This window comes from Cupressus sempervirens, chromosome 9, assembly GCF_028749045.1.
Source record: "Cupressus sempervirens isolate cs-2001-9-10 chromosome 9, ASM2874904v1, whole genome shotgun sequence".
NCBI lineage: Eukaryota > Viridiplantae > Streptophyta > Pinopsida > Cupressales > Cupressaceae > Cupressus > Cupressus sempervirens.
The window spans coordinates 367,053,012-367,070,702 of NC_143126.1; the positions used below are offsets into that span (position 1 = coordinate 367,053,012).

Consider the following 17,691-nt stretch of genomic DNA (forward strand, 5'->3'; position numbering starts at 1 on the left):
GAGATTTTGACTGGCTCGTGTCCAAATCCATGTTCAAAATTTGGTTTCTCAATTAACAGCTACATACCTGGTGATCCTCTAGCACTTTGCAGAACTGCAAAAAGTTGTTTCCTTGCTTCCCGGGAAAAAGAAACACCTCTGAGTTTTATATCATCTCCTATAGTGTCATTCTATCACAAAATTCAATGAAACTTTAAGATATCATAACAACAAGACATGCTGGAAAGAGCTCAATACACTAACCAAGTAAATTTTATGAAAAAAATTCAACTCATACTAACCAAGAAGAGGACTGTAGCTAAATTCAACTTAGGATGAAGAAGAAAATCCTTGATACGTGGAAGTGGATGTACTGTCTCTCCGCCTTGTTGAGAAAGAATCTTGGCAATGTCCATTGATTCAATTCCTACATTAATTAAAAACATAAAGCAACACATAAGTTTTTCACCAAACAAATGTACAATGCAAACAGTCCCTCTGTACCCATTCAATATTTGTAATAATAAATATAAAGAGCTAAAAATAAACATCACCTAGTTATCACAATGGTAAGAACTCAAAAAGGATTTATCTACTTAAAATTTGAAAGCATGAAATAACACTACTTTTTTGCTATGCTTGACGGAGTTTTCTAGATAGGGACGTTTTAGGGAACGGGAACATGTTTCTGGTACGGGTACGGGTTGAAGCCAAAATTTAGGGGACGGCTATAAAATAAGGGATTTTTAAATATTTATATATGGAGAATTAGACTTCTTTAGAGATATATTTCAAATATGCATATCATAACAATGATAACATTGATAAACTATTCACCATAGAATACATGAAAATTGAAAACTATCAAAATTAAAATCAAAATGAGAATATGATATGATGATATATCCAAATATCACATACAATTAGCAAAAATGCCCAAAGGCTCCAAGTATCAATGTATCATCATCATGCATAAAATCAAAATAACATAATTAAAGTAAATACTAGAGGTGTAAATGAGATGTCCAACTCCATAATAATCAAAAGCAATAATGTATCTGAGTATATGGCTGTCCTCTAGGAATCTAAATCTCTATCTAAATCAAGATCAGCATCAGTCTCTTCCTCTGAATCACCGAACACCAAGCAGCCCTGGAGGTGTGTTATCCTCATCAATATATCCTCAGGATTAACATGCCAATGTAGTGCTAGAGTCTGTCGATACTCAAGACTCTGTCGATCATCAATCTACTTAAAATTTGAAAGCATGAAATAAAACTACTTTTTGCTATGCTCCACGGAGTTTCCGAGACAGGGATGTTTTAGGGAACGGGAACATGTTTCTAGTATGGGTACAGGTCGAAGCCAAAATTTAGGGGACGGCTATAAAATATTGAGGATTTTTTAATTTTTGTTTATGGAGAATTAGACTTCTTTAGAGATATAATTCAAATATGCATATTATAACAATGATAACATTGATAAACCATTCACCATAGAATACATGGAAATTGAAAACTATCAAGATTAAAATCAAAATGAGAATATGATGTGATGATATATCCAAATATTGCATACAATTAGCAAAAATGCCCAAAGGCTCCAAGTATCAATGTATCATCATCATGCATGAAATCAAAATGACATAATGAAAGTAAATACTAGAAGGGTAAATGAGATCTCCAACTCCATAATAGTCAAAAGCAATAATGTATCTGAGTATCTAAGTATATGGCTGTCCTCTAGGAATCTAAATCTCTATCTAAATCAAGATCAGCGTCAGTCTCTTCATCTAAATCACTAGCATGGGTAGGCAAAGGGTCCTCATCCAATGGAACACCAAGCAGCACTGGAGGGGTGTTATGCTTATCAATCTGCAATGCATCCTCAAGATTAACATTCCAACGTAGTGCTAGAGTCTGTCGATACTCAAGACTCTGTCGCTCCTGTAGTCGTAGTACACTGTGAACAGCCACAAGCTTCTCCGATCGTCTAGAGGTAAGGTTGTTCCTCTTGACCGATTGGATGAAGCTATATGTAGACCAATTCCTCTCTGCAACAAAGGAACTCACAACCTGTGAGAGAAGATAGAGTTCCCAGGACAGGGACGTTTTAGGGAACGAGAACATGTTTCCGGTACGGGTACAAGTCAAAGCCAAAATTTAGGGGACTTAGGAGACAGCTATAAAATATAGGGGATTTTTAAATTTTTATATATAGAGAATTAGACTTCTTTAGAGATATATTTCAAATATGCATATCATAACAATGATAGCATTGATAAACCATTCACCATAGAATACATGAAAATTGAAAACTATCAAGGTTAAAATCAAAATGAATATATGATATGATGATATATCCAAATATCGCATACAATTAGCAAAAATGCCCAAAGGCTCCAAGTATCAATGTATCATCATCATGCATGAAATCAAAATGACATAATGTAAGTAAATACTAGAAGTGTAAATGAGATGTCCAACTCCATAGTAGTCAAAAGCAATAATGTATCTAAGTATCTAAGTATATGGCTATACTCTACGAATCTAAATCTCTATCTAAATCAAGATCAGCGTCAGTCTCTTCCTCTGAACCACTGGCATGGGTAGGCAGAGGGTCCTCATCCAATGGAACACCAAGCTGCCCTGGAGGTGTGTTATGCTCATCAATCTGCAACGCATCCTCAGGATTAACATCCTAACATAGTGCTAGAGTTTGTCGATACTCAAGAGTCTGTCGCTCCTGTAGTCGCAATACACTGTGAACAGCCACAAGCTTTTCCGATCGTCTAGAGGTAAGGTTGTTCATCTTGACCGATTGGATGAAGCTATATGTAGACCAATTCCTCTCTGCAAACTTGCAACCTGTGAGAGAAGACGGAGTTCCCGGGACAGGGATATTTTAGGGAACGAGAACGGGAACATGTTTCTGGTACGGGTACGAGTCGAAGCCAAAATTTAGGGGCCTTAGGAGATAGCTACAAAATATAGGGGATTTTTAAATTTTTACTTATGGAGAATTAGACTTGTTTAGAGATATATTTCAAATTTGCATATCATAACAATGATAGCATTGATAAACCATTCACCATAGAATACATGGAAATTGAAAACTATCAAGATTAAAATCAAAATGAGAATATGATATGATGATATATCCAAATATCGCATACAATTAGCAAAAATGCCCAAAGGCTCCAAGTATCAATGTATCATCATCATGCATGAAATCAAAATGACATAGTGAAAGTAAATACTAGAAGTGTAAATGAGATGTCCAACTCCATAATAATCAAAAGGAATAATGTATCTTGTAAATGAGATGTCCAACTCCATAATAATCAAAAGGAATAATGTATCTAAGCATCTAAGTATCTAAGTATATGGCTGTCCTCTCGGAATCTAAATCTATATCTAAATCAAGATCAGCATCAGTCTCTTCCTCTGAATCACCAGCAGGGGTAGGCTGAGGGTCTTCATCCTATGGAACACCAAGCAGCCCTAGAGGTGTGTTATCCTCATCAATCTGCAATGCATCCTTAGGATTAACATCCCAATGTAATGCTAGAGTCTGTCGATACTCAAGACTCTGTCGATCATCAATCTACTTAAAATTTGAAAGCATGAAATAACACTACTTTTTTGCTATGCTCCACGGAGTTTCCAGGACAGGGGCATTTTAGGGAATACCAATGTGTTTCTAGTACGGGTACAGGTCGAAGCCAAAATTTAGGGGACGGCTATACAATATAAGTGATTTTTAAATTTTTATATATGGAGAATTAGACTTCTTTAGAGATATATTTCAAATATGCATATCATAACAATGATAACATTGATAAACCATTCACCATAGAATATATGGAAATTGAAAACTATCAAGATTAAAATCAAAATGAGAATATGATATGATGATGTATCCAAATATCACATATAATTAGCAAAAATGCCCAAAGGCTCTAAGTATCAATGTATCATCATCATGCATGAAATCAAAATGACATAATGAAAGTAAATACTAGAAGTGTAAATGAGATGTCCAACTCCATAATAATCAAAAGCAATAATGTATCTGAGTATCTGAGTATATGACTGTCCTCTAGGAATCTAAATCTCAATCTAAATCAAGATCAGCATCGGTCTCTTCCTCTGAACCACTGGCAAGGGGTAGGCAGAGGGTCCTCATCCAATGGAACATCAAGCAGCCCTGGAGGTGTGTTATCCTCATCAATCTGCAATGCATCCTCAAGATTAACATCCCAACGTAGTGTTAGAGTCTGTTGATACTCAAGACTCTGTCACTCCAATAGTCGCAGTACACTGTGAACAGCCACAAGCTTCTCCGATCGTCTAGAGGTAAGATTGTTCCTCTTGACCGATTGGATGAAGCTATATGTAGACCAATTCCTCTCTGCAATAGAGGGACTCGCAACCTGTGAGAGAAGATGGATGGCAAGGCCTTTTCATCTCAGGTGCGTCTCTACCATGCCATGTCCACCATCCAATTAGGTCCCTTTGAGCTAATGTAGCTCTATCAGTCCTTACCTCTGGTCTACCAAATGTTGGACCACAAATATTGGCAAAGTCAAGCCTTTGCCCTCGAATTTTTGCAGCATCCTTTGCATTGTACATTTTTGAAAGGGCCTTGAAGAAGCCCTCCTTCACCTATATTAAACAAACAAAAATTTAGAAGTTAGAGTTTATTAACTTTACAAATAAAATCAAAATTTTAAAAATATATTATAAAATCAGAAATCTTAAACATAAATTAAACTCACCTCCTCATCACTAGATGGAGGCACTCTCCCAGGCCTTGGTGCATACCATTTCGGATTGACTGCATAGGCTGTCATATGAAGTGGGGTGTTCATAGTGTTCCACCTTTTCGTTACAATGGGCTTAAGATGCTCCTCATAGAACTCCAAAGTAGGTTCCTTCTCTTTAATAGCTTGCTTGATTTGCCCAAGCATGCTATCAAAGGTCTCATAAATCTCTCCAAGGCTAGGAGAGTCAGTATCAACATATCTAATGACCTACACAATACGGTCAATGAAAGAGCAAATGTATCTACAAATGAAAAAAAATTGCAAGTGAGAAACATCATATGTTAAAAAAATCAGCAAGTACTTAAATCAGAAATATTTTTATTAAATCAGCAATAACAACTATGATGTCAATTATTTAAGTTTCTTACCTCATTGTGGTCCACCAATTCTCATCCAGGATTCTTCGTCCGACAAGTCTTCCATCCAGGGTGCTTGATTCATGCCATCCATTCCACTCTGTATTGACCACCATGGATTGTAAGGCCTCTTGGACCTCAAGCATCCTTTCCAACAAAATGAAGTAGCTAGCATATCTAGTCTCCACAGGCTTGAAGAATGTTTTTTTGGAAAATGTCCTAAATAATGCAAGAGATGTGTGATGATTGCAAATAAACATTTGCACGTCTCTAGCCTCAGACACCATATTCTTTATCCAATCAATCTTCCCAAAGTCCTTTAAGGTGTTATTCAATGCATGTACACAACATGGGGTCCAAAAAATGTGTCCATAGGTGCTCTCTACTATCAATCCAGCTCATTTACACACCCGGGTTGAATCAGTGACTACTTGTACAACATTTGAAGCCCCTACCTCTTCTATAGCATCCTTCAAAATCTCAAATTGGAAGGATGCATCCTTCTTTTTTCTCGAACAATTAATGGCTCTAAGAAAAAAGGCCCCTGCTGTACTAGTGACAATAAGATTGATGAGTGGCCGATGTTTAATATCAGTCCAACCATCCATGATGATAGAACATCCATCACTCATCCATATTTGTCTCATATCCTCCATCAAAATGTTGACTTTTGAGTACTCTTTGTCAAGGATAGTGGTGCGTAATTTAGTCTCTCCTGGTGGTACAAATAAGGGACCAGTAGCATAAATATCTTTGCACATTTGTTTATAGAATGAGGAACGAGAAACATGGTATGGTATGCCATGAGCAACAAGAAATCTGTCAATGGACTCTTCAGCTCTCTCATTTGCTTGTATGTTAAATAAATCAGCCACATTGGTATCTCTCTTGGCCTTTCCCTTCCCTTTACTAGCAGTGCTAGTGGGAGTGAGTGTGGGAGTGAATGAGGGTGTGGGTGTGCTACGTGTAGGACCCCCAAATTTCAATAACTCCCCCTCCACATATAACCTATTGGCCTCAAGTTTTTCATCATCCTTAATTTTTTTGCAACCTTTCACCCCTTGCCCACCTGTCCATAAAAGATGACAATACACTCGTGTAGCTCCCAAAATAATGTTTCTTACATATATGACACTCTCATTCCCTACTACCCCCAAAAAATTTCTTCTTATTGTTGTCTACTTTTGTGGCAAATTGTAGGGGAGGTTTCTTAGGGTTGACTGGGCCTTTGGCATATTTTTTTAGGGCTTTGGAAGGGCAGTTAAATGGATTAAGCATTGCATCTTCCATAGGGACATCTATATTAGGCTCACTTGAAAAATCATCCATGGCTGCCCTAGGGTTTTTTCTTGGTCTTTGTAAATGTGACACTTGAGTTTCTTGCATGGCAACATCCATGCTATCACTACTTCCCTCACTCTCATTGCTGCTCATGTTTTTGCCTTTGGATTTTACAATGTATAATACTGTTGCAAGTTATGGAAAAAAACATTTCAATGTTTCATTCAACATGCCCTCTCTATGTCATTGGAAAATTTTGAAAAATGACAACAAACAACAATAAAGTTTGAGTCAAACAAAAAGAAAATAAAAAAAATACCTGCAATGAAGTAGAAATGAAGGCAAAACCTCCTCTTGCACCTCCAAAACGCACTCCTCTTTTGTTGTTGTTGTTTTAAAGTTTTCCTCTTCCTCTTCCCAACATGCAAACATTTACAAATTGGAATGAACAATACTCTTTTACCTTTTGTTATTTGAAGCCACATTAGGGTCCCCTTATTTTAAAAATCTCTAATGCCCATGTGGGGCCCGGGCGGATGTGTAAAAGCAGTAAAAAAGCATTTTTTGAGGGGCATTTAACTTAGCTGTCATCGGTTGGGAAAAAGGGGACGACATTAGCAATAGGGGTCGGACGAGGGACTGGAATGGAGTCCTCCGTACAAGATTCTGAAACCTCATTTCCTAACCAAAAAAATTGCGAGTTTTGGGGACGATACCCCTTTTCCCCAATTTGGGACATCGCAGGGCATAGCAGAAATAGGTACCCGCGCCCCCATTTCATACCCGATACGAGGACGAACCTAAAGAGGTCGAAAACACATCCCAATAGAGCACAGCTTTTTTGTAATCATCACAAGAAGATTTATATGTTTTACAAGCTAGTTAAAGAAAGAAACCATGTTAACTATATGACTTACTAAAGTTGGTTGATTGAACATAGATTACGATTGGTTACTATCGTGTCCCATCCCGCCAACTAAGCTCCATGGTGGCACTTAGCCTACTTGGCATCCTGGTCGGCCTAAGTGATATAGTCAAGGGTGTCGTGGAGTGGAACATTATAAAAGTCTATTGTTTTTAACAAAACTCCACCTTATAAATTTTAGTCATCCTCACACTTGCAGCCCATTGATGGTGGTTATTTTTCTTGCATGGCATTGAGTTGCCTGCCACGTCCTTGTTGGTGGCCCCTGAAATTTAACTCTCCTGCAGCTTGCGCTAGGAAAAATCTTATTCTTGATTGTGTTAATCCCTATTTCAATAAGATACTCAAATTCATAATAGAAACATGAAAACAAGGGAGGAAAATAAACATGATGGTTAAATAATAAACATTAAAATGGAAAAGGGGACTTGAATAGAAAACTGGTAACGAAGTTGAGGAAAAAGACATCCAAATGTTTCAATAAGCTATATAACAATCAAAAGCCTTCTAACCTCATAAATGAAATTAAAACATATAACTTTGAATATCAAGGGTCTAGAAAACTCCTAATAGAAAATATATCATAAGGCCTTCTAATAACGATAGATCTAAAATTCCTACGTTCTCTCTCTGCAGTAGGGTTGCATTGTTGCATTGTAAGCCTTTTGTCTGATTAATATAACGAAAGTTACCGTGGTAGCAATTTCCCTATAAAAGCATTAGATCTAAACTAAAGTTATTGGTTTTCAACTTGAAAAAGCTTTGAAGCTTTTTGGAGGGACTCTCAGTTTTTAAATGATAGCTTACATGTTCCTCACACATTGCCTCTGTATTGCACTATTGCATAAGCATGGTGCACTTTCAAAAAAAACCACAACATTGAGGAACGGGATAGGCAGGAACACAGAGCTTGGAAGCTAAAAAGGCAGATATGCAGATGGGGCAGATGAGGATGTTCAAACCTAAAGCCACAGTAGAGAAACTCTACAGATGGATGTCATAAAGAAGGCATATGTCAAAAGATGGGTCTCCTTTCCCTAAGTGTGGATAATGGAGGACCAAGGTAACTAGCAAGCAGCAAGTTTATATGGAAGAGAATGTGCTTTTTCAATGGCAATCAATGAAATTGCAGCAATATTTTCAAGTCAAGGGAGTGGTTCATCGACACTATCCATGCAGATTACTCAAATAAAGGTCAAATATAGGGAGTGAGGCTCAAGGATCGAGTAGATCCAAATTTGACATGGGTGTCTACATTAATAACTAGGTGAAATCTCCTTTAAGGAAAAGGTGCAGTCTCTTCTCCTGTGACAGCAGTTCTAGAAACAAAAAAATGAGTTCTTTCATTAATGTTTAAATTACTGTTGCAAATAAAGGCATCTCTAAAACTCAAATATCTTTGAACAGAAAAGCTATTGGACCTGGGCCAAAGATTGAGTCTGTTCAATCGAGTGCCTCTAGAAAAAGACATATCAAAGGGCAAATGGAGGTGGCTATATCATAATGTTTCTTCTCTTTCTCATTTGCTTGTGAAGAGCACCTAAGCAGTATTCTTGCAAGGGTTCCATGTTTCTTATTGAACTCTTACCTAGTTCTTTGAGGAAATATTGGGTTCCCCAATCAACAAATGTTTTTTTATGTTCTTCAGGTATAAGTCCAGCTGTCATGACTTCCCATAGAGGTAATGGATGAAGTGATGTTCAGAAGAATTGCTAGTGCCTTCAGCCAAATGCTCAACATGGGCCTCGTCACTAGCTCTAAGGAAAGGCTTGCTTATGGGAGTGTATAAGTATATTGATCAGAAAATGGTACTACCCTCCCAGATATCTATGGATTCCAATCTTGGGTTGTGGAAACAAATATTGGAGTTTGAATCTTCGTCTTATCCTTGATTTAGGGGTAAGAAAGGGTACATTGGGCTAAACAATGTCCATCCCAAAAAGAAAGAAGGGTTTGAAGATAGATAATGATCAACAAAGTTAATAAGGGAAAGTAGAATAGAGGAAGACGGCAAGATCATATCATTGATGGAGTAATAATCCAAAAAAATCAATGAGATGGAAGAACAATAACTGAAGAAGATATTAATGGCTTGAAGATGATTAATGCGAATGTGTCAACAATTACACGTGGATGAAGAAAATTTCCCAAGATTTTTTTATTTAAAAAATTGTGAGGAATTATACCTAGAGACCGACTTGACTAATCCAATTCAAGAAGAAAGGACAAGTAAAGACAACTCAAAAGAAGAGAAGATCGACAATATTTGTGAGGGCCAGAATTAGGATAGATCTTCAATTAATAAAGAAGAAAACGAGATAATTAGAAAATTCCTAGATATTGTGGGGCCTCCAGCTGGTAGACAGGAAAGATAATGCAATGGCCTCTTCCAAGCATCCAAAAATCGGCACCTTAGAAAGTAATAGGAGACTAGCTCCTTGGATCCCATTCAGAGGAGAAAAAGCATAAGGAGAAAACAGTGGTTACCAAGATTAGAATGTAGAGTAAGAACGGAAACTCGGTAGAATATGATGTGGACCCTAAAATTCCAGGAAGATTATCAATCAAAGATGCAAGGGAAAAGGATGCCAAAAAGGATATAGCTAACGGTAGCTAGAAACACATCACGCATGCTAATTGAGAACCCCTAAACATAGAAAATGAAAATCGCTTCATGGAATGTCAAAAGGCTGAATAATTCTCACGAACATGATCTTGTAACTAATCTTGTCAAACAACATAATTTAGGCCAAATGCTTATCATGAAGAATAAAATGCTTGTGGAAATACTGTTCAGAATCAAGGACAAATTTTCCAAAGATGGTGGATGTCTTGGGTCTGATGTTAATTCAATCTAGCTTTGTTAGAGGGTACTAAGAAGTAAGATGCACAATGATTCTAACCATGTTGCCATTCTCTTTTACAATAAAAGAGAAAATGTGTCATGGACTTAGTTACCGATTCGGGATACAAATCCGATTCAGGCACATGAATCGGATTCATGGATTTGTGATTTTTTATTTTTCTCATTAGGATTCGTGAGTATATATATATATATATATATATATATATATATATATATATATATATATATAGAGAGAGAGAGAGAGAGAGAGAGAGAGAGAGAGAGAGGGGCATTATAAATAAAAATATAAAAATATATATACATTATATTTATTTATTCCAAGTTTGGCATGTGGGTCCTTGGGGATTCATGACAGATTCGTGTAGAACCGGACAAATCCTGGCACGAATCCAAAACCGGATCAGATCCGAATTGGCATCCAACCTCTTGGGCACAAATCCAGTAACTAAGGTCATGGATCACTTTTAATACCTATCCCCTTAATGCTATAAGTGTGAGAGAGAAAGCTTTGGAATACTATCATTATATTCGAAGGTTAGATTCTGAAGTTGACTGGTATGTTATGGGATATTTCAATGCTCTTTTGACAAATACTGAGAAGAAAGGACCTCAAATCTTCTTGGATAGCAAAGATGGTGTATTTCATTGATGACGCTACATTGGTGGATTTGTATAGGGACAGAAAAAACTTCACCCAGACAGACTAGCAAGTTCGTCATTCTCTCCTCCAAGTAAAAGGCGGGATCAGGCCTTAATTTCACCTTACTAGTTGTCCTTTTATTGTTGTTCCATGTCTGCCCTTGTCAAGATGGGTTCAAACTTCAAATCACTTCCCTATCATATTATATTTGGAGAAATTGGGTAAAGAAAAAGATTTTGATTCATAGTTGAGAAAATGTGGACTTGTCACCTAGATCTTAAAGATTGAATAATGAAAAGTTATAACATCAATATGGAAAGTTCTACCATATATAGGATAGCAAAAAGCTTAACAATGTGAAGAATAATATTAGAGGCTAAAACAAGATGGGGAAAACTTTAAGAGGATAGAATAAGTCAAATAAATGAATCAAGATCCCATACCGAAAGCATAGAAGAGGAGCCTATACTCTTATATCTAAAGACAGGGACTTTTTAAGGCGTGTTTTAGAGAAATGCAACTTGAAAAAAGAGACCAAAACACCAAATTCTTCCACTTAAGAATAGATCTTCTAATAGAATTAAAAAGATCTACTTAAAGGGTGTTAAAAAGAATTGAATTCTGTTTTTGTTCTTTTTAGCCCCACGGAAACCAATGCTGATTCATTTTCTAATTTTACATTTTTGACCTATAAGCCTCTATAACTTTATGTCCTGAGGCTGCAAAAATTTTCGCCAAAACTGAATTAGATTCAACAAGTTGGCCTCATGCATGGTTGACAAATTTTTTAATATTATTTCTATTCTTTAAGTCCATTTAAACAAAAAGAAAGGTTTCATCATTAAGTTGGTCTTATGAAAGCATATGATATGCTGGACTGACATTGCATTAGGCATTAGAAGGGCTTTGTAAGGAAAAAAATGTTAATAGATCTGAGGGGGCAATTAAAGGGTTCAGGCATGGAGGATAGAAAACACACAGGGCTCATTCAATAGGCCCTGTGAATCCAAAAAATGGTGCAGGAGCAACACCAAACACAGTTTAAAGGTTCATAATCAAACTTGTTCAAAACTTTAAAACTTCTTTTGCCCCTATATCACATCCGAATAAATATAGTCAATTAATTGGCAATTATCATAAGACCCATCTCTGTTTCTGATCTTCCAATAAGGATAAAGGGGTGAAGACAGAATATACCTCCAAAAGTAATCAAAACTTGAGCAGCATTGGAAATCTTCATAGGAGTCAAGGATTAGCATCAAACTTACCAGCAGCTTCAAAGAAGTTAGCACGCATGGGTGGCTTATTTGAATTGATTATGACACGAGTCCTCCAAACATGTAAAGAGCCATCTTTAGAGAGTGTAATGAGAAATTGCAGCATAGGATTCCATCCAACAGCAACAATTGGAGCTGAGCCTACTTGTGTACTGCATCATCAGAAGAAATTAATGCGAGCCCAATGAATACCATTACAATAAAATCATGCTGATAAATTTTCCATAAGAGGCCACTGTCTCAGCATTAGCCACTCAAAATAAAAACCTTTTTCCAAATAATTTGAAAATACAATGAAAGTACTATACTGTTGACAATGATAAGGACTTCTATTAAAGAATTCCACATGAATATTTCTCACATGTGCAAAAATTTCTGACAGTCGAAGGCCTAGAGTCTGGCATAACTTATGGCTACCATAAGCACCATGATTAATTCTTGAAGTTAATCGCCGAATTCTAGTGTTTGAACAATTTTTATTTTTTTTATCGATAAAAGGATATTGCCATGTTTGCACAATTTTTAACTGTTTACCTTAAATCTCAATTAAACTGAAAGCCCCTGCCCTTCTGCAAATGGTATTGCTAGAGCTAATTTTCAATAGGAAGTCGGTCCAAATTAATAGACTTTCTACTTTGCTATCTGTCACAAGCATGGTAGTTGTCTGATTCTAGGATGTCAGGAAATAATCATCAAGAAATAATTTTGTTGCAGCTTACATGTAGAAACTATTGTCGATTCCATTGTGATCATGTGCAAAAATGTCTGCATAATCAATTTACTCGAGGCATAGAAAAGGTGTTCAAGGTATTGCAGTGTGATGGTAAAGGGTACAGTTGCGCTAAAACCAACAAATAAATTCAAACATGATACCTTTGCAGCTCAGAATTGAATCTCCAGACCATATTAAAGAAGCTAATATCGCAAAGAAGATGATCTCGAGTTCATGGAACATTATAATTTGGGAAAGAAAGGTTGTGTAGTACTGCAAAGAAGGTACATTCTGCGATATCCCACCCGGTATATTGAACCAAATTCCTCAAAAAAATAATTTCAGATTAAAACCAGCATATAATAACCTCACGAAATAAATAAATTTTAATTCCAATTTCCAGCAATACAGTTTCCAAAAGAAAACTACAATCCAATTCTTCGGCAGAATAATGTTTTGCATCCAATCATAAATACAGAAATGATAGTCAGATTGGAAAACACAAATAAGCTTAAGCACAAGTGAAATGCCCGGTATGACGTTCCCAATGGACAATGGGTTTATATCCACTCTCTTCCATCTCAAGGGTTTACATCCTCAGGCTGGTAGAAAGCTGATTGCTTCCCAAATATCTCTCCGAGGTCCTTTTGTGCCATCTTCGTGTCTCTTCATTTTCCTCTACTTGACTCTTCAAATTTCTTTTGCATCTTATTCCATTTTTAATCAATGTCTCATTTTAATAATAACATAATAAGTGTCTCTCCATTGGATAATAGAAATGAGTTTAAGCACAAGTGAGACACCTGGCGTGACATCATCAATGGTCAATGGGTTTAGATCCACTGTCTTCCAACTCGAGGGTTTTCCATCCTCAGGCTGGTAGAAAGTTGATTGCTTCGCAAATATCTCTCCAAAAGAGAAAATGAAATTCAAAACCATAAACCAAGCATTAAGAGAATGAGCTTCTAAAGGTCCTTTTGTAGCATAATAAATAGACAATTAAAACTTGTTGGCATTAAAATGAATATCCTATTGAACTCAGAAAGCCATATGCAATAGCTTGCCGAAATGCTCTCGACAAGACACTCTAAGTCCAATAATACAAAACCAGAAATATGGACCCCTGCTGACTTACTACAAATAGTAAGTGTCTAGAAACCTTGCTATCTCGACTCCAATCTTCCTAAAACTGAAGATGCCTATGTCAAAACTAACATTGATCTTTGCAAAGTCTTAGTTAGCTCATGCGACCATGGTGAAAAGGGCTAATGATGCCTCAGAGAATAATGGCTAGAATAAGAGGACATACAATCCTCCCTTCCCAAAGATTATCTGCCCACAAGCAACCTGTATCTGCAAACTGTGACCAAAATCCTAGGATCCCATATCATCCTCAAGCAAGTTGCTTCAGCAAGCAAGTTGCTTCAGCAAGCCGTTGTGCTACTTTGATACAAATAACATGTGTAGAATTGTGAAGCAACTCATCAATTCCCCACAACAACAATGCACCAATCATACCAATACTAGGATCCCGAATCACTCCATGTGCATAATCTGTCAAAAAGGCCATCCACCTCCCCAAGTGAATGTAATATCCTATCACTCCATACCTATAATGGGTAGAATATCCCAGATGTTCAACTGCAATAATGTCGCTCCTCTAACATATATTTTGAAACGGTAACTATACCAAGGAGCAAACTAGCAACACTATTAGACACGGCTTTCTCCTTCGCGAAGGGAACTATAACAAATCCACCACCAATCCCACACCTATGCAATAATTGGAGAAAAAAATTCCAACAATGGTGGGCTGAAATGGAAAACAAATGCATCCCATACAAGGTAATCATATTGTGATGCACTAACCAACTTCTCTAGGAATCCTGAATCAAAACTAGGACCCCATAACTGTCTCTCTACTAATAGTCATACAATGCACATCCTTGTGTGAAACATTCACACCATCAAGCCAACCAAGCTCAATCATCCCACACTAAGTAGACTCTACCCAAGTGCCATCATCATGCTCAACGTTTGTGACAGTAGAGTTACCTAAGGCACTAGATAAATGTGGTTGAGTCCTAGTTGTATGAGGAGAAGAACCAATCAATGGATACTCGTCTATACTATCCTTTCTCTGTATATGCTCCTTGGCCATATTGTTAACCAAGTCACTATACAAGGCTGATTTGTAACCAACATTATGTCCATCTATCAAATCTAACAAGGCAGCCAGCTCTTGGTTGGAATCAATTAAATTTGGGACTCTTGATCAATTTCAAAAGTTGTTCCTTCATACAACTCAAATAGGGGACTCTCAAATATACAATCAGTATCCATCTCAAAAAGTAAGCTACTATGCTTCATCCAATCAAACTTATGTTGGCTCAAATTATTTCCATCATAAGAATGAATACCCTCATGTCGACCCTTAGGTGCTCCTACAAGAATAGCTGAGTGAAAACATGCGTCCTCAACCCTATAGTCATCAAACAAAGGACATGGTGTTATAATGCATGGAGACTCATTCAAATTCCAAGATAGCTGATCCATAATAGAGCCTTTTTCAGACATTGTGGCCTCTTAGAATACCATCAGCTCATCCCTACTAAGCAGTCCATATGACTGAATTTTGTCTTTCTTTTCATGTCCCTCTATAGGCTGAAGCAAATCTTCTTTCCTTCCTTCCTCAAGCTTGCCCCTTGTTAAGAATGGTTTCAATTTTTGTTCCCATTGTTTGATAACATTGCTAACCAAACTACAAGCATCAAAAGAAGCGACATGTATTTGTTTCAAATCAGCCAATGTGGTAGATAAGAAGATTTGTGAATCATCATCACTCTCTTCAACGATCAAGACATAATGGATTGCATAAAGGATAAACATTTCACTTTTGGTCCCTTTTAATAGCAATCAAGAACTGATGGAACATACCAAGAATTAAGTCTTCACAACCGAGACCCAACATAACCACACAAGCTGGAAGTTTTGCAACTGATTCTAAAATTTGGGCTACCTTATCAAATGATGGATTATGGATATCACTCAATTCTTGAAAACTATCTGCGATTAGTTCTGGAATACCACTTTCATCACTTCCATGTTGTACAGATCATGTGGCATTGTTATCCTCATAACATGAACAATATACTGAATAACTGCAAGTCATACCTCTCTATTAGGATGTCTCAGCAACCCTGGTTTAACCAAGGGGATCACAGCAAAAAAGGATGTTCACTTGCCTAATTTTAGAACCCAATTGTTCTATCATGGATAAAAAAAAATCTATTGGGAAGTATTTCATACTTTGATTGAGGCAAACATGCAAATTTCCTTTCTATACTACATAGCTTTCCTTAAAGAATTTGTTCCTCGTCCTTGACAAAAAAAAATTTGTAGCTTCCCGAACATGATTGTTTGTTGTCTTGTGAATTTAGACCTGAGATGAACAACTTAGATCCTATGTATGTAGGTATGTATATGTGTGTGTGTGTGTGTGTGTGTGTGTGTGTGTGTGTGTGTGTGTAAGTATGTATATGTGTGTGTGTTACCTAGGGATGCCTCCCTGGTGCAGGAGCACATTAAATTTAAAGAAGAAAAAGATATAAAAGCTAGAGAAGCCATTTGTAATAAGTTGTCAAAGGAGGTCTTAATATGATAAATAATGTAAAAATGTTTATTTAATTGGTGAATGGATCTATTGACATCCATCTAAAGTCATTTGAGTCATTTGTATTGTATTTGGGTCAAGTTGTAAAGGCTATGAAGTCATTTTTTGTCAAAAATGTAAAAGTTGCGTAAAAAGTTGTAAAATGCAACTTTGAGAAAGTTGTTAATAATAGAAAAATGATGTAAAAAGGTATATGGTTGGTCTTGGGGGTAGTTAGGAAGGTTTATAACTGTCAAATGGATATAAAAACCATTGTATGGTCGAACCAAATCAATTTGGAGAAGAGGAAATACTTTGATACATTTTTGGTGCATTTTATTGTTGTGGTTTTGATTGGTTTTTTTTAGTTTTAGAGTAGTTTCCAGGCCTTGTACGGCCATGTACAGCCTGGAAACCATGTAATATAGTAATGGATATATAGTATGATGAATTCTTCTTCTCATGCTTTTGGTTTGGTTCAATGTTATGAAGAAATGAATAAGTTATGGGTATTTTGGTGAAAGTGGATGTTTGCAGATTTGAGATTCGCTGAATACAGTCATGTTGCAGCGTGTGATGCGGACATATTTTGGAGACTCAAGATCTATAATGATATTCATTGGAAAGATATGTGAACTACCTTTTATTTCCAACTGGTTTGAATCATTTTTATATAGATTTGTGAAAGTTATGGGCATTTGAGTGAAAACTGGTTTTTAACAATTTTCATTGGAGTTACAGAAAATGATTTGTGCTTGAAACTTTATATATGAATGGGAAAAATAAATGGCTTACATATTTTGAAATTAGAGTCATAGATGGATAATATGGAATTGGTTTGGTTTAATTTAGATTTATTTTGAGGAAGATATATGATGTCCTAGGCAGGGTTACCAGTTTTGTTCCTGATTTATGACAGAAAATATGGGTCGTGGTTCAGAGTACATAATTCATAATCTGCTTATTGGATTGATCTCAGATTTGGATATGTTTTAGAATTACTAATTTGGAACAATTCCTCCTAATATTTTTTCAAGAATATATTTAGAATTGAAGTTATGAACAATGCAATCAGACATCGCAATCTGATTGTGTGAGTGAAGATGTTGTCTTTATCGGTGTATAATGTCAGGGTTCTTTGTTGTAATCTTTGAGATGTTCTTGGTTCCTTGAGG

The 17,691-nt window shown here is 36.5% G+C and overlaps 1 protein-coding gene across 1 annotated transcript in view; it reads right to left on the reverse strand.

Moving 5' to 3' along the window:
- LOC149538821 (uncharacterized) overlaps positions 1–17,691 on the reverse strand; it is a 196,861-nt gene that overhangs the window by 107,568 nt on the left and 71,602 nt on the right. Inside the window, exons 7-9 of the mRNA XM_089800146.1 lie at positions 12,144–12,304; positions 282–406; positions 68–170 (exon numbers count right to left, since the gene is read on the reverse strand). Coding sequence (XP_089656272.1) covers positions 68–170; positions 282–406; positions 12,144–12,304 — 389 coding nt within the window. The remainder of the gene's footprint in view (positions 1–67; positions 171–281; positions 407–12,143; positions 12,305–17,691) is intronic.